At 34.4% G+C, this 22,765-nt stretch overlaps 2 protein-coding genes and 2 pseudogenes across 2 annotated transcripts; all 4 read right to left on the minus strand.

Moving 5' to 3' along the window:
• Positions 1-5,164: 5,164 nt before the first annotated feature.
• Positions 5,165-6,901, minus strand: LOC108333536 (2-methylene-furan-3-one reductase). Its single transcript, XM_017569003.2, has 4 exons — positions 6,400-6,901; positions 5,975-6,298; positions 5,643-5,802; positions 5,165-5,502 (listed from the first exon to the last, which is right to left on the minus strand). Exons 1-4 carry the CDS (start codon positions 6,814-6,816, stop codon positions 5,237-5,239), a joined length of 1,167 nt encoding a protein of 388 aa, XP_017424492.1. The 5' UTR covers positions 6,817-6,901; the 3' UTR covers positions 5,165-5,236.
• Positions 6,902-14,555: 7,654 nt separating this feature from the next.
• Positions 14,556-16,719, minus strand: LOC108340349 (polygalacturonase 1 beta-like protein 3; annotated as a pseudogene).
• Positions 16,720-18,869: 2,150 nt separating this feature from the next.
• LOC108327427 (germin-like protein subfamily 2 member 4) lies at positions 18,870-19,941 on the minus strand. The gene is made up of 3 exons (XM_017561133.1): positions 19,875-19,941; positions 19,590-19,715; positions 18,870-19,342 (listed from the first exon to the last, which is right to left on the minus strand). Exons 1-3 carry the CDS (start codon positions 19,939-19,941, stop codon positions 18,870-18,872), a joined length of 666 nt encoding a protein of 221 aa, XP_017416622.1.
• A 1,655-nt stretch (positions 19,942-21,596) lies between these two features.
• LOC108327421 (2-oxoglutarate-dependent dioxygenase DAO-like) lies at positions 21,597-22,427 on the minus strand (annotated as a pseudogene).
• Between the last annotated feature and the right edge of the window lie 338 nt (positions 22,428-22,765).

Consider the following 22,765-nt stretch of genomic DNA (forward strand, 5'->3'; position numbering starts at 1 on the left):
CTTAAGGTCTATATGGATATGTTTTTGGCTTCTATCTCGTTAGGAAAGAGAAACAATGGCTCCAAGACTAGACAATATCTACCATAGTAGCCAAAATGCGGAACTTGAAGCCAATAGATACCATCCTTCTTCTTTGAGCCTTCTTTTTTACCCCTTCAAACAACAAACCATCCATATTACTTTAGGCTTGGGATTTACCCAGTAGAGGAGGAAGCCAAGAAACCATACCTGACAGTTTGCAACTCCCAAAAGCCTCAAGTGGTGGAAGAAGGCATTACTTACTTCAAAAAATGGGTGCCACCAAGGGGCTTCCACTCAACAGAATCTGGAGCAACAACAATTGAATAATAGTAGTGGCATGAGAAAGGGTCATGGTGCTTTTGGGAATGCTGGTGTTGATTGTGGGGAGTTACAGTCTTTGAGTTTATCTATGAGTTATGGTTCTCAATCTAGTTGTGTCATAGTTCTAACTTAAATCTCATCTTCCAAAACTGAACTAGTAGCTGGGGATGCCAAAATGAGAGGCTCTATTAAGCTTGGGTAGAAGCAACCTGTGCATAGGAAATCTGTTGACATATTCAACTAAAGAACTTCTCAAAATAAAGGTGTGAAAAAGTTGGTTTATTTCACCTAAACCCTCTATCTGTTTAAGAATTTATTTCTCCATCATGGCAAAAATTTGAACTTTTATGTAAACTAACAAAACTATTGTTGCTAGGCTGAATCTTATTCTTCGATTTTCCATATAATTGTCATTACTTGATCTTTCACTTTAGTTCCACTTTTTAATCATTTTGTACTTTATTTATTTAGTCAACTTCATGGTGGTTCTACTTTCTTGAATTAACTTATTATTTTGTTTGCCTTATTTTCAAGTCAATTATTTTGTGGTGATGTATTTGATGTTTTTGCATTAGGAATTGATGGACTAGAAGATATGAAGCACATTTGTAGGATATAAGTTGCAAGTAGGAAAGAAATATTAGGAAAAGACAACATTAATAATCTAAAAGCCTTCCGGTAGATATTTCCCTTCTTGTAGATAACATGATTTGGACATAAAAAAATTCATTATTCACTGGAATTTGAATGTAGGGTGATCAAGGAGGCAAACAAACCATGGAAGAGGAACTCGTAGGGGAAATAAATGACAACACAACAGCAAAACAATACATGTGATGTTCTTCCATTTGTTAGAATGTGAGTTTAATACACAAATGTTGTTGTTAACTTTCTAGTGTTGAGTGCATGCAGTGTTATTATTAATGTACCTGAAGACTATTTCTAGCAAGACTTTGTTATACTAATCTCTTTATTTCTTTCTCACGGAGTTTACTTTCCTAACGTTATGCCAAAATTCAGTTATCTCCTCTTTTATTGAAAAGAAATTTGCTTGTGAGAGGATTGAACTTGTGTGTAAAATTTTAGATGAATGATGCCACATGTGGCACCCCTTTACATTTTCTTGTCTTAGTTTTAACTTTCTTTGTTTGTTTCATTCACATTACATATCATACTAATTATTATCTCAGTTACAAATCACATATTTTTTTTCTATTTCATAATGTATGAAGCATTGTGTAAATAATGTGACTTTTTATTACTTGTTTGCTGGCTTTGTTGCAGGCTTGCATTAGAAGATGCTCTAAAAAAATTAGTGGAGTTCACAAACACTGTTGGAAGTACCTACCAAATAGTAAAAGTATTGGAAAGCTCAACAAACTCAATGAGTTTAAAATATATTGGTTTGAAAGTTAAAGCTAAAGCATGACAATGTTTTCTAATGACTTTGTTTAGGTCATCAACAACCCATGTGTTTTTAATTAGCTACTTGTTTTTGACCAGGCTAGATTTTTTAGTCAATCTTGCAATGTTCTTTAGACATTATATTTTTTTTTATATTTATATTGTAATTTTCAATTAATATACTTTAGCTTAAATCATCAATAAAATTATTTTTAGTTAATTTTTGTGTACTGTACAATTTTATATATTTCTTATTATAAATAACAAATTTCATTAAATTAAGAAATTTTGAGTGTAGGTGGGTAATTATAAATAAAAGAGGTTTCAAACCTTCACAAAATAATAGTCACTAACACAAGAGGTTAAAACTCTCCACAAAAAAATCTCCACTATATAAATCTGATACCATAGGTCATCATAAACCTCTGCAAAAAGGTTGTGGCGACTCTAACAGTGGAGGTTTAAAAAACCCTTGCAAATTAATTTGGAGAGGATAAAAACCCTCACAAATTGGAATAAAAACCTTCATAGAATATCAATTTTTTGTAGTGGAACAATCAATATGTCATCAATGTGAGTTATTTTTTAGTGCATTGGCTAAGTTATTCTCTTATGGTTTCAATTTTGAACACCCATTTATTTTTCAATGCTCTCATTTGATGAATCTTAATGGGTTCTTTGAGAGGATTATCCTTGAAACATAATTAATGAGACATTTGTTTAATCCACATAAGTAAGTGACTCCATCTCTAACCCAAAATCCCAAGACAATCACTATTATGGTTCAATTTTAGCAAAACCAAAGCATAAAATGACACAATGACATTTTCGCAATTTTCGTGAACATATGCCTTGGTTAAAAAAACCCAAAACAATATGTAGTTTTGGCCTTAGTTAAAAAACAAGTGATTCCTAAAGGGTTCCAGATAAGCACAAATTTTCAAAAAAAATGCGTGAACAAGGCCTATGTCTTTTCTTATTTACTGAACCACTGTCTTATGGTCCTAAGAAACTGACAACCGCACTGAAACTAACATTTTAAACTAAAAGGACTTTAAACAAGCCTTTGCAACTCCTTGCCTAAAGTCTATTTTATTTTATTTATTGTCTAAATGATACCTATGGCCTCAGTTGTTATGAGAATCGGTGCCATAGAGACTTTATGTTTCGGTTTCACAAAGAACCTAGACTAAAACTTTGAACTAAATTTCAAAATTGTCACTGAAATTCTTAATTTTTTCGCCAAGCTTTAAGCAGCAGTTGTTAGTAAAATTAATGCCATATACCTATGATTGCTTTGGTTATTATAATAATGGAGGCAATATGTAACCCTAGGGTTAAAAATTCGCAAAAAGGCAAAGACACATCTACACTTTTCTTCTTCATTGCTTCTATGTGAACTAGCGTCGCTATGCTTGTGCTTTGTCATTTCTCCGAACGTCGTGGCCATTGCATCAAACACCATTGTCACTGGTTTGTCGTCCTCATTGGTCCAAAGTTGTCTTGCACCTCTTCCTTTGTTTGTGACCGCAACTCTTCGCCCGTACGTGGTGAGTTTTAGTTCCTTCGTTTGTGACCTTTTTTGTGTATTTTTTAGTTTGATTTGGTTCTTAAGACTAGTATGTTTTTTGTATTTCTGTACCAGTATTCTATTTTTGTGGTGGGATTTTGTATTGTTCCAAAACATGGTTTGTTGCACTGTTCTTCATTGTTGTGCGCCTTTCACACTCATAGGTTCCTATTATTATGTTTAAAATTTACTTTTTAATATGAGCATGTAATTTATATAATATTATAGTAGGTTGTTCTTTTTTTGCATGTTAGATATGTGATTAATTGTATGCTTAAATATATTGTTGTATTGAATTAGCCTTAGTTTTCGGTTTGAGATTTAATACAAAAGTTATTTACTCTCTCCTATTTTGTTGAAGAAATGTATTTTTTTAAATGAATATAAAAGGATACGATACAAATAATTTAAAAGTATTGAATCTTGAATTGTTCGGTTGGATAATTTAAGCAAAGTAATCACTTTTTCATAGTTTATTAATGCATATAAATTTTAGTATACATGTCTTGAATTTCATAAATATTTGCAACGTTGTCTTGTATTGACCTTTGGGTTAATATTTGATTGTAGTGTATAATCACTTTCATTCGTGTAACCTGAAGACCAATGCAAAATCTTGGCAAAATTTCGTGAAATTTTAGATATGTTGTTTAAAATTTATATGTTCAATAAACTAAAGAAAGTGAATCGCTTGAATTAGCTAAAATCAAACATTGAATACAAAAACAATCAAAGTGATCATTCAAGATTACTGAAATTGTGTGAATAATTTTAGTATATATACCTATGGATCGAGATTGAATTAATTCACCACCAATCAATGTTGAATATGAGAGAGGAGTAGAAGAATTTATACAATTTGCGCAACGTAACGAGGGTAGAAGTGATGATGAAGTGAAGTTTAGATGTCCTTGTGTCAACTTTTTGAATAAGAGAAAGTTGAATGCTACCAAAATTATGGAACATCTTATCTGTGATGGTTTTTTTCGAAGTTATACAACATGGAAATGACACGACAAAATAATAGACTTTCCAATTGTCTCCTGAACTGAACATGTATTCAATTCCACCATGGAAGATCGACGAAAGAAGACAAATTAATGTACATGATTTGCAATGTTGACGCAAAAGTTTTTGCCTAGATTCACGTGTATGAGACAATGTCCACTGATGCAATGACTCTTTTGTATATTGGTTCAATTAAGTTCATATGGTTGTTCGTGGTGTTAAGGCTCATGAGTTTAAAGACGACCAATGGATTGACAAATAAGAGAACAATCCTTTAGAAAAATACAGACTTTAGATAACGGTTGTAGTAAGAACTGAAGCAGAAAAGGGTCTATGACCTCGGTTTTCAGCCTCTATCAAGTTCAAAGATCCTTAAATTAAATAATTATTTTAATTAAAATTGAACCTATGATATTGATTATCAAAATAAATAAAACATAAAAGACTTTAGATAATAGTTCTACATACAACTGTGATCAGGAACCCAAATTTTTTTTTTGTTTAATGCTTCAAATTATTTTAATCGAGGCAAAATCTTAACTTTTTTTGTTTTACTTTGTAAATAGTTTGAAACTATTAAGTTAACATTGAATTTTACTTTGGATTAGTTCACATGCTCGAACTATAAATTTGATAGTGTTGACTTTTAAAATTAAAATTCCCCTTATGCTATCTTGTTATAATCTTGTGAAATAAATCTTTTTCTTGAAGTTTACTTAATTCATCTGACAATCTGGGATTATAGAATATTCTGTAGATTTCCTACCCAATTCCATTGTTATTTGTTCTTTCCTAATTTGGTTTTAATTGGTGGCAATCCAATATGATGTTCACCATTCATATAAAAAAAGTGATTAATATAGAATATGAAGTTACTAGACATAGCAAAATTGTCTATCCCTGTTATCTGATTCAGGGGATGGGGTGTATAACAACCTTTCCAGTGGCTCGATTCGTTTCTAGATAAGAGAAAGCTTCAGCAAGCCGAGCAAAGGAGAATGGACCTTTGGGGTCTACAATTGCCTTCACCTTTCCACTTTCTAAGTAAGGGTTTAGTTTCCTAAGAACACCTCCATTCGAAGTTACCACAAATCTGAAACCAGGTGGAGTAACACCTCCTGTCAGTGCCACCACACTGCCACCTTCTTTCACAGCCTTCACTGCCCTCTCACATTGCCCTGCAAATCATCCTCAACCAATCAAACATTTTCTTTATCTTTACACCTTTTTATCAGCATTTCATAACCACTTTCCATATGAAATACAAATTTAGAATGCAAGTATTTCTCAAAACTTATAGAGGTGTTTAGACTTTTACCAATGGCATCAAAGACCACATCAAATTTTTCTGACAAATCTTCAAAGTTTTCTTTTGTGTAGTCAATAGCCAAATCAGCTCCCAAGCTTTTCAATAGGTCCAAATTTCTAGTGCTTGAAGTGGCAGCCACTCTCGAAGCTCCAAAGACTTGCTTGGCTAGCTGTAGGTCATTGAAGATAACAATAAAATTATTTAGTCACCGATCGTTCATTGCTTAAGAAGCAAAATCTTTATATACCATTTGATATCATATCAAAAGTTATTTGATATGTATGATGCAAAGAGGGGAGAAACTTTAAAATACTGTTAGAAGTAATTTGGAGAGTAAAAACCTGAATGACTAGGCTTCCAACTCCTCCAGAACCATTTAGAACAAGAATAGATTTACCAGGAGAAAATCCAGTCCTTTCCAAACCCTCATAAGCAGTTTCAATTGCTAGAGGAAGAGCAGCAGCCTGAGCAAAGTCAATGTTCTTAGGTTTTGCTGCCAATAGTTTCTCTTCAACAGCGGTGTACTCAGCCAAAGACCCGAATTGCTTTGGCCCTTCTAAAGCTTTCTCATTTACATTTCCATACACTTCATCACCCACTTTAAAGTCCTTCACTTCGCTACCAACCTTCACCACCACTCCCGCAACATCATAGCCCGGAACAGTCTATGAACAAACAAAACCAAATTTGATTTCATTACCCAGTTAATATACACACAGAGAAAGAGAGAAGAAAAAATGAATAAAGTTAAAAGAAAGTGAATGACCGGAAGAGGAGAATCGGTGGCCTTAAACTTTCCCTGCCTTCTCTTGCCATCAACAGGATTAAGAGCAGCAGCAGCAACTTTGACAAGGACCTGATCCTCTTTCACATCAGGCACAGCAACATTGGAGTCCAGCTTCAAAACATCCACACCCCCATATTCTCCATACACCCATGCCTTCATCTCAGAAGGCACAGGTGTGAGTTTCACAGCCTCAGAAGAAGCAGGAGCAGTAGCCTGAGCCTTTACCAATACTCTTCCAGATCTTGCTGCAAATGGGTCCTTCAGAGATTTAACTGGGATTCTGTTTTCCCGGAAAGTGAAGGAAAATCTGAGAGAAAGCGGAGAACTTGAAGAGAGTGAAGAAGGAAGGGAAGTGAGGCGTGAAGTTGTGGTGGAGAATGAAGCACAGAGAGACATGTTTTGCTTATCACTTCACGCTTATCTCTGCTTCAACCAACCACCCTTTGGTTCGGTTATATCGTTAGTGTTTTTGTTTAGTACATTAGCTCCACACCACGCAAAAAATACCATTTCACCTCATTTCTTTGATTAAAAACTAAAATAATAACGATTCAAAATGTGCAATTATAGCTCGAATGTGCGTAGAAAAGCGGGTGGATACAGATAGTTCTAAATAACCTCCATGTGTGTAAAAACGACGCCGTGCTAGTAAACTACAAATAGGGATAACCTCTAGAAAGCTCCACGTCTAATATCAATTTACGTCTTTTTTTCATTTTTTTTTGTTGTTGTTAACATTTTGGTAAATACAATTAGAATTATTTAACTTTGTGACTAGTTCTACATGAACGTGTCACTAACTTTTTTGGCATATAATATATATAGTTAGTATATTACAGGTAGTGATAAATTTTAATTCATACAGGAAATTCAAATTATATTTGAAAAAAAGCTAAAAATATTATCATAAGAAATTAATGAATAATTTCGTTCAATTAATTAAAATCACTACCATGTAATTCTTTTTCAAATAAATGCTTAAAAAATTATTTAAATACTCGATGTTAAATTCTAATGAGAGATTTGGGAAGTAGTATTTATAGTTGTATTTGAATAAAATATTTTTAATATGTTAAATTGCTAAAGATTAATTTTAATATATTTATTTGTTGTATTATGCTTGAATAGAATAGTGCATAATTGTAATTTCAATTCCTTAAAAGGGGTATGGAAAGTGATTCTTAAAATGAGATTTGATTAAAATTTATCTATATTTATACTTATATATATAAAAAATTCCTTATTTTTTGTGTTTATATTTATTTCCCAATTTTATTTTTTAAATAATTTTTTAAACTAAAGTTATTATTTTATCAATTTTATCTATTGTTTCATTAAATTTAATCATATTTTATTTAGTATTTTCTTTTAAATTAATCATTTTTAATTAAAAATTACATACAAATTAATAGAAACTATTTACATTAAAATTATAAAAGTCATTTATATTTAATTCTACAATTATACGATTATAATAATAATAATTTCATTATTTTTTATTATCCTAAATAAAAATAAACACACATAGCCAAAGGCATGTGCTTTCACTTGTTGTTATATAAAGAGATTTCCTTTTTTTAGTGTATATATTTTGTTTTCAATGTTACCCTTTAAGTATTTTCTTTAAATTAAAATAATTATTTTATTAATTTTACCTGTGACTGTTTTTTTAATTTACTTGTTTTTTTCTACTAAACTCTTTTAACTATTTATAATAAAAAAATTATCTAAGAAAAATAACCATTACCTACAATAAAATAATAAATATTATTTTATTTTATTTTTATAATTATAATAATGATAATTTTTTATCATATAAAAAGGTGAGTACACATGCGAGTAGCGTATCTTTTTTCACTAGTTTAGTATAATAAGATTATAAAATCTTGATATATTAATTTCCTATAAGATAATTAATGGAAAATTTGTGTCATATAATATTGTTCTAAATATTTTCAATTAAACAATTGATAAAATAGAAAATGCTGAATACATAAGAGAGACCATAAAATTCATATTAATGAGTAGAGGAAAATCCATCATTTTAAATTGAAAACTAAAAGATATGGACAAAGTTTTTTGTTAGAAAACTTATAGAGATATCTCACTTAAGAATATAATTCAAGTTCCAATTGAGCAAATTTTGAGTCAAAAGTACACAAAAAAAGTTTATATATAGACTTTATACTCAGATCCAAACATTACTAAAACACATTTAATACATTTAATAAGCCTCTTAAAAACTAAAGTTCAGAAAGTCTTTAATTATAAGAAAAATAAAAACAATACAAAACTCAATAAATACCCAATGCAAACAAATAGAAAATAAACAATTATAAAACACAATAAAGATCCAAAACAAAAACATTACATGAAAATATAAAATTTTAATTCTAACTTCAAACCTACTCCTCATTCCTTTAGAATGATCATATCCATAATTCCATCATAATACTTAACATTAAAATATTTGTTAAATATTTTAGGTTTAATAGGTTCGGAGGTCCCTATATTTGTGGGTTCGTTTCAATTGGGTCCTCCAATTTTGAAAGTGATCAATTTGATCCCTAATTTAACAAAATTGAGTCAATAATACCCTTTCCGTCAAATGCAATGGACGTCATTAACTTTTTAAACATGTGGTATGTTGAAGCATCCTTCAAATAAAACTGTGCCACCTGCAAATAAAAGGATGCCTCAACATGCCACATGTTTAAAAAGTTAACGCCGTCCATTACATTTAATGGAAAGAGTATTATTGACTCAATTTTGTTAAATTAGGGACCAAATTGATCACTTTCAAAATTGGAGGACCCAATTGAAACGAACCCACAAATATAAGGACCTCCGAACCTATTAAACCAATATTTTATTATTTTTCAACTGGATAATAAATATGAGAATTACTTTAAGAATATATATTTGAAAATGTTCTAACTAAACTAAGATTAAGTTATTTTTAATATAATAATACATGTATATTATTTCATTAGTTCAATTTATTTTATTATTGTTTATAATCTAATTTTATAATTGATAGAAGTTGATTACTAATACCATGTGAATAAATGTTTTTTTAAAATGTTTTCATGTGATTATATTTTATTTATGATACCAAATTCCAATAAAGAGATATTTTAAAGAGAGGTTCTAACGACTTTCTTTGGTCACATTTTTGCGTTTTGTAAGTATTTCTAGAGTTCTTTGCGATTGCAACAACTGTTGTGCATTCTTAGAGCTGTGGTAGTTCTTTTTGAGGTAAGGGAAGTTAGTGGTTTATTTAATTTTGAGTTATAAAGTATGGAATGATAGTTATTAGTATGTAAGTGGAATGAATGTTGAATATGCTTGAAATGAGTATGTTAGTATTAAGTGTGTTTGATTAATAGAATTTGATTGAATGATTCTGGTTGAATGTGATTATTGATTTGAATGTGTTGTTACTAAAAAATGGTTGGTGATGAATTGGTTTATGTGTTGATTAAAAATGGTGTGGGCTGAAACATGAACTAGTTGGTTTAAAAGCAGGTTTTAATAGGTGATTTTTAAAAGTATGAGTCTAAAGGGATAAATAGCAATGCGCGACATTTTGTAAGGTCAATTAGAACTTGTTGATAGCTTGAATTGATAAAAATATGAGATTGAAGTGACTATGAGTCAATAGGATGGTTTAAGAAGGTTTTAGGCTTGATTTTTTGGGTTTGGATTAGTGAGATTTTGAATTAGAGGTTTTGTGTCAAAGTGAAAGGTTTGGACTATGTCGTTAAGTCATTTCTGACTTGGAGTCCCTAAGCTAATAAAAAATGAGATAAAACTTGTGAAATTCAATTTTGATCTCTAAGGAGAGGATTTAGTTGTTTTAAGTTGTCATTTTGTTGCAAAACAGTGAAAAACTAGTTTAAGTTGGGTTATACACCTCTGTTTAGAATCCAATCTAGGAGTGTTAAAAGTTGGTAAAAATAATTAAAATAGGTCATGGGGTGGTTTAGGCGTGCTAATTATGTAGTTTTAGTGTTGTAGAATTATGCAGTGAGGTTGGGCGAGCAAAAGGGGCTCACTAGGCGAGTTTAGGGAAGTTTTACAGTGAATTCCAGAGGCTGAGCGAGCGAGCTTTCTGTTTTGGCTCTCGTGAGCAAGTGGAAGAGATCACTGGACGATTATTTGAGGTGTTTGGCAAGGAGTTGCAGAAGCTAAGTGAGCCAACTCGCTTAGCTTGCGAGACTTGCTGTTTTTCCTCTTACTGGGTGAGTAGAGGCTGCTCCCTGATCAACCAGTTTAGAGCGATGGTCGAGTGGGTCTAAGGAAATTTGGGTGCTTTTGAATTCCTTCTTTTATGTGCATAATTTTAAATGGTATATTGGTTTTTTGTATGATCTACGGTAAGGTTTAGAACATATGATTGAATGAAATAAGGTGTGTAAGAGTTCTAAGGAGAATTCTTAATGGTTGTATCAATGTATTGTTGGTATGAATGTAGGGAGCTCAATCTTGGGGGTTATCCTAACACTCTAATGATCATTCATTCTCAATTAGAGATGATTGATACATGTGGTGAGAGTAGCATGATGTTTTAGTCTAAGTGCTTCTAGTATGACCTAAGATGCGGTACAGACAAACCTTGTGAGTGTGGTAGGATGAAACCCATTGGTAATGACTTTGTAGAGCAGTAGAGACCACCACAAGTGCATGACCCGCTATAACTTGATATTCATAAATCCCGATAGTCAGTTTAGGTCTTTGGCATGATTAAGATGTTTGCATTGCTTTATGTGAAATATGATTCATGTATGAAATGTTAATGTATAGTATGATTTGGCTTATATCACTAGCTTACCCTTTTGTTTGTGTCTTGTTGGTATGTTCTTGTGCGTTGTTTGTCTTGGCGATGATCATCTAGTGGGTGTGAGGAGAGGGTAATGAGATTTCGGTGGAGCAAGATTTGGATGGAGGACAACAAATGTCTAGTTTCCTTTAGACTAGCTGAGATGTATATAGTTTTGATCTTGTTAGCTTGTATATAAAGTTAAATTTGTAGTTATGTTTTGTATAATTATAATGCAACTTTTATTTCTCGTCTTGTTAACTATTCTATTTTATTAAATATATAATAACTCCTTTATAGTATTGATACCATGTGAATGAGATGTTACAATTACTTCAGTATAATAAGTATTGACATATTTCATTATTTTTAGTATAATAAAAATAAATAAATTTAGCATCAAAACTTTAAATCTTAGTTTAGTTTAATCTACATTAAATTTTGAAGAAATTAAATATATGTTTGAATTTTAATAATTGTTAGACGTTTTTAATATATTATTTATTTTGAACAAATATTTTATAATTTTGTTACATAAATTTAAATTTTTTAATAATTTTGTTTAAAATTATTAGTAAGAGAGAAAATCATAAGATTAATGAAATAGACGTTTATGCTACTGAATAATATTTGAGAAAGTAGTAAGAAACTTGTATCAGCTTTCTTGGAAGCTGCCATATCATTAACATTCATCATTTGTCCTTCAAAGACATTCTTGTTCACATCAAAGTGCATGTCCTTAGGATAAATATGAAACAAGAACTTGACCTACCTTAGCACTTTCTTAAAACAATTGGCATGCTTAGAAAGGACAAACTATTGACATTTATATAAGTCATCCTTCCATTTCTTGCAAGCCTTCTTCTCATCAACCAATTTCTTCTTTAACTTCTTCCTTGAGTCAAGGCACATAGTTTTCCAAGACTTCTTCCTTTCTCATTATCATTCGTTTCCTCTTCAACCTTCACCTTCTCCTTAGCCTAGGCTTCCTAGTCAGCTTCATACTGCCTTTTCAAGTTGGCCAACTCATAGACCATTTTGGCCTTGCCCTCATTGGAAATCTCCTTCTTCAACAAGTTGGTTATTCTATGCCCATACACAAGTGTACGATTGTGAAACTTCATAAAGACACGCATCAGGGTGACTAAATCACTCTACTCCACCAACTTCATCTCATAATCACTCTGGCCTACCTGGACACATTTGCGCATACTAAGTTGAGCACTCTTCAACCCACCAAAGTCACTAGATTTGCCCCCAAAACTTCCAGCCTAGGCATCAAACTTAGCTTTCAGCCTCTTCCTATCCCTCCCTACACCCTGCTTCTTAGTAGGTGGGATCTTCTTTGGAGCACTTTAAGGATGATGAGTGTCCATAACAAGGCTTGTTAAGTTAGGTACCATGTTGGACACCCCTATCTTCTTTGCTTTAACCACCATCTTATTCCTAAGATTACGAAACACGTCTTTTTTCCCCAACTTATCTTCATGTTAAGTCATGTAACCTACAAATACCAAAAGGTCTTCAGATTAGCTCAAAAATACCTTAGTTATAAGAAATTTAAAACTTACCGAGCAATTCAATCATTGACTATGGAGGCAGGTAAACATTTAGTACTTTTAGCAGGAAGCTTGTGAAGGAGCTCATCTAAGATACTTATGATCCTTTTATCCTCATCGGACATAATGTCCTTTGGCCATTCTTTATATCTAAAAGGCTCATAGATCCAGTATAAGGAAAACTTGGGCTTGTTATTCTCATCATAAAAATGAGACTGACCAGTAGGGCTTACTACAACTCTAAAAATTCCAATCTTAAACTTCTTAAATGACTAAGAGTATGCACTAAGTAGACAAGTACTCGACTGAAAACTAAGGATAACCAATTAACGGGTGAACTTGGATGGGTAAGGTAGAAATGAAGAAAACACTAAGGTGTCAACAATAGGTTAAGAGTTCTACGTATCAACCTAAAGACTTGGAGGTAACGCAATAATTCAAATGAAGTTGGGTTGGTGCCCTAGTCATCGAACTCAACCATGAGGAAATTGTTCTCTAGGTAACAGTAGTTACGACGACTTGGGGATGGTTTTCACCAAGCCTTTTTGTAGTTTTTGCAAATGATGATGACAATTACTCTCATCGTCATCTTAAACTTGAGCCTAAGCTTGTCGATGGGCCAGATATGAGCATGATTCTATGCTGCGACGATTTCAAGTCTTGATCCTCCACACCTACACTACCAGGAAGTATAAAGAACACAAACACATTTTACTTGTGAAGGGGTAGAAATGGGATGATGGCGTCAACGTTCTTGATGACGTTGACATCATTAAGACGGAGGATGATGTTTAGGCTCTTTGAAAATAAAGAGACTTAATGAATCTTATTAGACCGTGTTCTTTAGTATGTTTATTGGACTGAGTAGAAACAATAATATTTTTTTCAAGCATTGTTCCATACTAAAAAATCTTTGACTTAACTTAGACACGTAAAAACATCTAAAATGTAAGTACATGAAGGGGTTTAAAAATAAAAACACTCATTTTTTAATATTAACACTTTATCCATTGTAAATAATGAGTTTGAAGAAATAAGATTGATTAAGTTTATTGAAAAAGCTAACATCATGAATCGTATGATTAGGACACTCATTGTCTCCATGGCAAACTTCTTTGTTAATACTTGTTAACAAATACTAAATACTCCTCAATTTGTTCTCGACACTCGTGAGCTTGTTCTTGTTGTACTTGTTTTTTTGTTTTGTTTTTCAAAACGTTTCTATATGATGAAATTGATTGCATTTGACTTTAGGCTTACACCAGGAATAATTCTCTATAAAATTTGTAGTTTTACAATGATTTCAATGTGGAAACTTGTCTTTCCTACTTCCTCTTTTGTTGTTATCTTTTTTTTTTTCCTTTCCTTTCTTCTCACCAGAATGCTTTTTTAATTGCTATTATTGCCTCGAAGTTTTCCTATAGTGTTAGCTACAAATCCAAATTCAACATTTTCTCCATGATCTTCTTTAGTCAATGACATGCAAAGCATTGATATGTTTTGTATAGTTACGTAAAAAGAAAAGGAAGTGGAGTAAAAAAAATTATCATTCAATTTCTAAATATAATACTTTATATATTACAAAATGGTAAAAGGAAAATAACATATGAACACCTTTTAATTGTTTTACACCTATTCAACATCTAAAAAACCTATTGTATTTACTTTTCTATTTAATCCTTTTAAGCTATTTTATATTTAAAATTAAAAATATAATTTTAGTAGTGTTAAGTAGATGCAGAACAAAAGTTGTAGTGTACATGTAACATTACTCATGATAAATTACATAGATAAGAACCAATATTTTTTTCTGGCTAACCATTCGTCGTATACTCACTGTTTTTATTGAAGAAGGATTGTGTCTAATTTCACAATCAAATGGAGCAATCAGATAAAAATAAATTCTTGTTTTCACTTTAAAATTAGCCACCATTGCGAACCATCACTACTTTCCTCAATCAGTCAGCAACGGTCCAGGTCATGTCATTCTCGAAGATCCAATGCATACTTCAATCCGACCCGGACCCGATCCAAGAGCAACGAATGCACCGTGGGTGGGGCTCCATGTAGTGGTGTCCAAGTGACATATAGCAACACCGTGGTTAATCTTGGCCTTGGATTCCGGATCCAAGAGATCCGCTTCGTAAACCCGAACCTTAGGAACAGAGTGGCAGTAGTAAAGCAGATAAGGGAACAAGCTATGATGGCAGGAAACGGATTTGGTTACCTTGCCACCATTCATCCCTTTGACCCGACCCACCATTACATTCTTACTGAACCCATTTACGTTCTGAGTGGTCCAAACCCCCACATTATGGCCCAAAACAGAGGTTGCAAAATCAATCATATCCTCGACATACCCCACACAACGTTTGATCTCTCCGACACTGGTGCTCTCTCGCACTCACCCAAAGACTCTATCATCATCTTCTCCATGGAGGAGTTATCAGACACCTTGAAGACGCTCTTCAACTCCTCAATCTTTGAAGAAGAGAAAGACAATTTCACCAGAATAGAGCGGGGCAAAAATGATCTTTGGGGCATTTTATCTCTTATGTCTGGCATGGCCATCACGGTTCCTTTCTTCAGCATGCTCTCTCGAAAGAATTTACCCGGTTCCACCCACCTTTCATTCAAACTGCCACCGATAGTTGAAGAAGATGAAGAGGTGTTGTAAGAAGCGAAGGAAACACCTTCTTTTGCGTAATCCTTAAAATTTGAGTTGGTGTTAACGCCGTAGCCGATGAAGCCAACTTTGTGATCCCCTTCGGCTCCTTCAGCATATCCTTGGAAAGTGTCGGAACTTGGGTTGGCAGAAATTCCGTAGTTGTTGAAGTTAACTTGGGTCCCTTCTTTGGTACTCTTAGCATAGGATTGGAAGGAGTCGTCACCCACGTTAGCCTGTACCCTATAGTTTGAAAAACTCTCCGACCCACCAACAGTTCCGTCTGCATAGCTATGGAAAGTCTCTTCAGGAACGTTCATCAGCACGCCATAGTTCGTGAACGTGTCGTTGGGACCGGTGCCTTTCGACCCGTAGTTCACGAAACTAGACACGACAACGTTGGCTTTTGTCCCATAGCTGGAAAACTCGTTTCCGGCGCCGGCGGAGTTCTTGCCGTAACTGGTGAAATTCTGGCCACCAGAGTTGCCGTCCTTGCTGTAGCTGGAGAACGATTGTGTCCTCCCTCCGCTGCTGTCGGAGTAGGAAGTGAATTGCAGTTCGGGGAAGTTTGCTCGAGTTGCGTAGTGTTTGAACTCGCCGGTGCCGCCGGTAGCGGAAGTTCCGTAGGTGTTGAAATTTTCGTAGATGTCGTTGGTATCCTTTCCGTAGTTGTGGAAGCGGTCAACGTGGCTGGCAGAGCGGCGGCTGTACCGCCGGAAATCGTTCATGGGTCGACTGAAGAAGGTGGTTGCGTAGTTTTTGAAGGAGTCGGTTCCGCTGGGTCGACTCGTGCCATAGTTGGTGAAGTTCTGGGCGTCTTGGTAGAATTGAAAATTCTTGTCTTTGGTGTGTTTCTGGAAGCTTGGACGGACCTCCGGGAAGTAGAGTAGGTGCGCAGCGGAGCAGAACTCTGGCAAGCGAGTGGAGAGAGTGTTGGTGGCGGCGAGGTTGGTGAAGGAGGCAGTGTCGGCGGCGGTGAGTGGAGAGGCTTTGGAAAGAAGGAAGGATGGTTTTGGGAAGGTGTTGCGGACGTGTCTATCCCAGTAACGTGAGACGTAAGCCTTTGGCGTGAAGGGGTTTTGATCTTGTGAGTTCCCCCCACCGTAAGCAACCTGCATTGGCGATATTAGACCTAAGAACGAAGATGATGATTATGATAATTTGATTGAACCAGTGAGAGTGTACTCATTTCTTCCCTCTCCTTCTTCTTCATTATGGTTGCTGCAATTTCAAGCCAACACTTGAATGAAGAAGGAACAAAGATGTTCTGATTAATGCTATGACATTCACACCCGACCAATTATGTCATCTCATCAACCTTGGTTACCCAGTGCTTGCATCTCCATGAACAGCCTAAATATTTTTTTTTATCGCAGCCGCCTCTAATGCCCATCCCATTATCATTAATGAACAGGAGGAACAAGGGAAGAATCTGTCAATAAAAACTCACTTGTTTTTCTTTGTCTAGATCAAATGTAGAATCCTCTAAATATTTTATTTTGTGTGAAAAAAACATTTAATAAACAACTTTATTCATAGTGTTTTTTAGTTTATTCGAGTTTAGTAATACGATCGCGATATGTTAACAACTAAAATTTGACAACAATTTAACAACGGTCACATGTTAGCTTCTTATTGGATTCTAGGATTTTTTTTTTTTGCAGTCGCTGTGGTGAAAAGAGACACAGATTTACCTTTTTGAGATTCCGAAATTACCCCTTGTGCACCCTCCATTTTCAACTCAGATTTCATTCCTCTCTTCCTTTTCATTTCGGTCTTCTCTCTAACCTCCATCAAAACTGTACTTTGCCCAACTCATTGTGGAGCAAAGACCCCATGTAGGTGTTTCAGCAAGGTAGTTCAAGTGCCTCAGCATTTGAGGCTAAGAGATGCTCCAATAATTGATTACATGGTGCCTGCAACCGATTACTAGTGGCTTAATAGGTACCCCAATTGGGAGAACGTGATCCCCCATGGTGATTTTTCTGTGCTTAAGGCTGCCTTTGTCCATTGTTTTCAATGGATGACTCCTGTTAGTCATGATTGATGGTTGCAAGTGCATCAAAACTCATCTTTGTCCAACCTATTATTGAGCAAAGACTCCATGTGAGTGTTTCAACAAGGTAGTTAAAGTCCTTCAGCACTTGAAGCCGATACATGCCTTGGTAATCAATTACATGGTGTCTGTAATCGATTACCAGTGGCTTAATGGCTATTTGTACAAAAACTTGCAAGTCACTCCCTAGTTGGGAGAACGTGACTTCCCATGATGATTTTTCTGTGCCTTAAGCTGTCTTTGTCCATTTTTTTTCAATGGATGACTTGTGTTGGTCATGGTTGACGGTTGCAAGTTTATAAAGAAATAAAATAAAATAGAATAAAATAAGAAACATGAAACAATAACTTGGAAGTAAACTCATTTAGGAAGCTTAAAAAAACGTGTTTTTGGGAAATTAACTGCATCTAATACAGTTGTCTAAAAATTATGAGTTAATAGTCATTTGAAAGGTCTTTAAGTCTAGATTCCAAAAAAACAAGAATCAACTCATTTGGAATTCGGTGAAGAAAGTTATCAGTAAAACAACCAGAAAAGGTCAAACCTGACACAAATATATAAAATGTTAACTTTAAGGAATTAACTGTACCTACTCAGATGTCCAAAATTTAAAAATTAGTTTTCATTTGAAAGCTCTTTGAGTCTAGATTCCAACAAAAAAAGAATCAACTCATTTGGAGTTTGGTGGAGAAAGTTAAGAGCAAAACAACCAACAAGGTCAGAAATGACAAGAATATGTAAAATGTTAACTTTAAGGAATTAACTGTACCTACTCAGATGTCCAAAAATTACAAATTAGTATTCATTTGAAAGCTCTTTGAGTCTAGATTCCAAAAAAAAAAGAATCAACTCATTTGGAGTTCGGTGGAGAAAGTTAAGAGCAAAACAACCAACAAAGGTCAGAGTTGACAAAAATATGTAAAATGTTAACTTTAAGGAATTAATGTACCTACTCAGATGTCCAAAAATTACAAATTAGTAGTCATTGGAAAGCCTTTTGAGTCTAGTTTTTAATAAAAAAGGAAACACATCATTTGGAGGTTTGTGGAAAAAGTTATGATTAAAATAGTCAGCAAAGGTCAAAGTTGACAACACGTTATCTTATACGTATATCTTTCCCTCTTATTCACAGATCTATTACTTATTGAAATTTCCTGCAATCAAGGGAAACGATAGCGGTTATTTTCGTCCATTGGCAGCGGTTCCTCAACCAAAGCATATACAGGCGAGGTAAAAAGTTTACCCCTTTTTGCCTCGGTTGTGAACCGAGTAAAAAAGTAGTAGGATTTCGCCTCAGTTCCTACTGAACCGAGTGAATATCTCGGATTCTACTGCCTTGGTTGGGACCTAAATCGAGGTAGTAGAGTGGTTTTTAGGCAGTAGAGCTGCAACTACAGAAAATGTTCCAGGAAGTTGGTTGTTCAAAGCACAAAGCACTGAAGCAGGCTTATCTCCACTGTTCTTCTGATAATGCAACAAACCTTTCGAGAACACAAAGATTTCACCTTTCTTAATGGACTTTGAGATGAGCTTGTTGGCTGTGGTGATAAACCCCACGTCTAATTGACCATCCAACACAAACAAAATCTCAATGGCACGAGGGCGTGTGTGAGGTGGGTTAAGTACCCCAGCTTTATAGTCTATTCTAGAGAAAGACACTCCCAATGTGTTAAGTCCTGGAATTTTTTCCACATTGGCTATAGTAACCAAAGATCCTAATGTGTTGTTGATAACTTCAGGTTTGGCTAAACCAGCAAAGAAGAAATCAGCTTCTGTCACATTCGTCTCTGCCTTGCAAGCAAATCCATCCACCTTCACACCTTCACACAATTAATTACACACCACTGGTTACTGCACTATTTTCCTAAACACAACTTTGGCATATTTATTTGAACTATAAGAGCAGAGAGAGAAAACTAAAATGGTGATGAATGTGACACAAAGGTCTTGAAGTGTGCGACACAACAGAAGATGACCAAAATTGCATAAGACCCAACTAAGCTCAATTCACCCCAACCCAATACTCTACTACCATCCAGTCTGAACCTGTTCGTCGTCACTGGCTACTGGCTACCTCAAAGGAGGACTTCCTCACGGTCAAACCCAACGCAGATGCAACGAAGCTCTCAAAGAAACCCAAACGCAGATCAAACAAAAATCCCAGACCCAAATTCAAAAAATGGAAAATCTCACCTTCTCAAATCGCAAAAATATAACAAGATCAGAACTCTAATTTCATTCTTTTTCAATTTCGGATACACAACATTCCTAATCAAGAACGCAAGAACAAGACCCCAACGTCCCAAATTGAAACCCTAGAATGCAATGCACCGCCGCTAAACTTTGACAAACCGAGACATTCTCCGCCGCAGAGACGCCAGCGAACGAATCCACACGTCGCGGAGATGGGTCGCGCCATAATTTTGAACTCGCATTCCCTCCTTGTGAGAAAGAACCAGAACTGAGAACGATTTAAGGAAGAAGGGAGGCTTCTTCAAGGCAAAACCAGAACAGAGAGAAGAAAAGATGAAGGTTGATGCCTCCCCTTCTTGTGAAGCAGGGAAAGAAAAGAGAGAAGAAAGAAGCTGGAGTGTGAACCCTCGCAGAAACACCACCACTACAGGACGCCATCGCCGCGCCCTCGCTGCGATCTCACCACGACCTTGTCGTGCCTCGTCGCACTCGCCATCAACGTTGAGTCTGTCGTGATGAAGAAAAAGAGCAGAAGCTTTAAGCTTTTGGATTTCGAATGAAGAAGAGAAAACAAAATGGAGGATACCCAAGGCTCGCGAGAAAGGATACCTAAGGGTAGTGTACAAAAACCTTTCTGCCTCGGTTGGTCAAAGAACCGAGGCGGTAGGGCAATTTAAAAAAGTTGTCAGTTAAATATCCAGTTTTAGGTGGTAGGTGGCAGAACATTACGCCTCGGTTTGGCTTTTAACCGAGATAATTTGGTTTTTATGCTTCGGTTCCCCTACAACCGAGGCGTATAAGTTCGTTCAAATTGCATGTCACCGCTTTTACATATGCTTCGGTTTTGTAGAAACCGAGATGTATGACCCTTGTTCTTATCCCCATTTTGCACTAGTAACAATTGTTTGCACAAATGATTTTTTGATTTTATATGTGTTCATTTTATGGCATTTAAAAGGAAAGAAAGGAGTGGATTTGCAGGATTGGTGGTTAATTTCATCTTCTCTATCCAGTAGAGATTTGAGAGGATTTATCTAAAAAACCAATTTTATCCCTATAAAACTATATATTCTTTTGATATTTATTTTTAAAAATACATACTGCATAATACGGTAGATTGAATTCCAATAAAAAAGTATTAGTTCCAATTAAATTGAAAAATTCATTTATTAATTTTATTAATAATAATATAATAAAATAGTAATAATAATAATGTTGGGATACAAACAAAGTCCCACATCGGATAAAAGAAGAGTTGGACATGAGTTTATATACACATAGATACCTCCATTGGTAAGAGGCCTTTTTGGAGTGGTACCAAAAGCAAATCCGTAAGGGCTTGGCCCAAAACGGACAATATCTTACCAGTGTGGAGATATGTGTATATTGAACCTCTCCAACAAATAATAATGGAATTTTAAAAATTAATTTTTATTTTTTCTCTCTTTATAATAATTTTTATAATTATATATCTTTTTTTCTCTGATTTTATATTACTTTTACTACTAAGGGTATTTTGGTAATCTTCAATTTCTACCAATTACACCATTTTTTTTATCTGTCACATTGATCAAATCCTACACTAATTCTCATAAACTTTGCTTCCAAATCTATTCTCGAGTGATTCTCCCTGCACCTCACTTGTTTCGTCCTGCACCTCCAATTTTTATTTAATTTTCATCTTTGTCCTTGCCGCACTTCCAACGCCGGTTTAATGTTATCACATTTCGAATTGTGTTTTTTTTAAATATTAGAGTGAGTAACTTTGTTTAAATATGAACATTTGCTCACCTGACAAATAGATACATAAATTTCTGAAAATTGTGGCATCAACTTTCCTAAACCTTGTTGCCTTCAAACAATCCTAGGTAGTTCCTATGACTAGGACAAGTGCAAGAACTCCAGGGCTTCACTAGTGTGCATCTTGCTGGTAACTTTGAGCTTCCTATAATCTTCGTAAATAAAAGGTCGATATAAACAAGGATGATCGTGGTTGACCAATTCCTCTAGAGCCTCAACATTACTATTCCTTGGTGTCAACATAAATGTAGTAATCGAAAAACGTTTGGTGGCTTCCTTGCATTAGACACGGTGTACCAAACTGCAAAACCTTCCATTGCTCCACACCTTCATATCCATAACAATTGCATGCTCAAGTTCATGCGTAAGAGAAAAGTCTATTTACTGTTTGGTCGGTGTTATTATCTTACACAGGCAATGTCTCCAAAATTGACTAAGAGGGTCCCAGGAAAAGGAGGGACTGACATGAATGAAGCAGAAGGGTCCAACACTTCAAGACCACCAACTTTTTCATCATCTTGAAGAATGGTTAAGAACCCTGAATTTGTGTGTTTTTGAACTCCACTCGACCCTACTACTTATGGGGTGAAGTTATATTTGTTAATTATAAACTGGCATGACCAATCCTTAAAATCATCAACCACTATGACCAGTGATTCGGCTATCTTTTGTCTTATTTTCACTGTCAAGAAAAAGAATCGCAATTCAAAATGCGGTGACATTCAACAGACGTTGGAAGTGCGACAACCAGTGTTGGAAGGGCAGCAAGGGCAAAGATAGAAATTAAATAAAAATTGGAGGTGTAGGACGAAATAGGTAAGGTATAGGAAGAAACACTCTCCACTCTCACTCACCTCCAAATCCACTCAAATAAACAACAATTAATTCACCCTCAAATCTCTTCAAATTCATCCATTCACTCCCCCAAATCTTTCCTCCAAATTAAACAAAGCCTTAGTCTTACTTACTAGATGAGTAACAAATTAATTGGGTTTGAAAAATATATTTAAATGAATTGTGAGTGAATGATAATCTTTAATATATTTTTTAATTTTATAGGATTTTTAATTGTTTACAAAATTTTTCACAAATAAAAATTAAATATTTATATTTTCAAAATAGTTTAATAAAATTTTAATCATTTAACAAATATAATAGAAATATTAATAAGAAAAAAAAACAATGATAATGATAATTATAAGTTAGTAATCACAATTATTTTGGTAAATCAAATTTACCAATTACTTACC

This window comes from Vigna angularis, chromosome 1, assembly GCF_016808095.1.
Source record: "Vigna angularis cultivar LongXiaoDou No.4 chromosome 1, ASM1680809v1, whole genome shotgun sequence".
Taxonomy (NCBI): Eukaryota; Viridiplantae; Streptophyta; class Magnoliopsida; order Fabales; family Fabaceae; genus Vigna; species Vigna angularis.

Excerpts from the sequence above, each read along its gene's own strand:
- LOC108333536 (XM_017569003.2), bottom strand. The coding sequence starts at position 6,816 with ATGTCTCTCTGTGCTTCATTCTCCACCACAACTTCACGCCTCACTTCC. Across the intron at positions 6,299-6,399 it reads CCACCGATTCTCCTCTTCCG|ACTGTTCCGGGCTATGATGT; the intron begins GTCATTCACTTT and ends GTTTGTTCATAG. Across the intron at positions 5,803-5,974 it reads TTGGAAGCCTAGTCATTCAG|CTAGCCAAGCAAGTCTTTGG; the intron begins GTTTTTACTCTC and ends AATGACCTACAG.
- LOC108327427 (XM_017561133.1), bottom strand. The coding sequence starts at position 19,941 with ATGGCGCGACCCATCTCCGCGACGTGTGGATTCGTTCGCTGGCGTCTC. Across the intron at positions 19,716-19,874 it reads CTGCGGCGGAGAATGTCTCG|GTGAGATTTTCCATTTTTTG; the intron begins GTTTGTCAAAGT and ends CGATTTGAGAAG. Across the intron at positions 19,343-19,589 it reads GTCCTCCTTTGAGGTAGCCA|GTGTGAAGGTGGATGGATTT; the intron begins GTAGCCAGTGAC and ends AATTGTGTGAAG.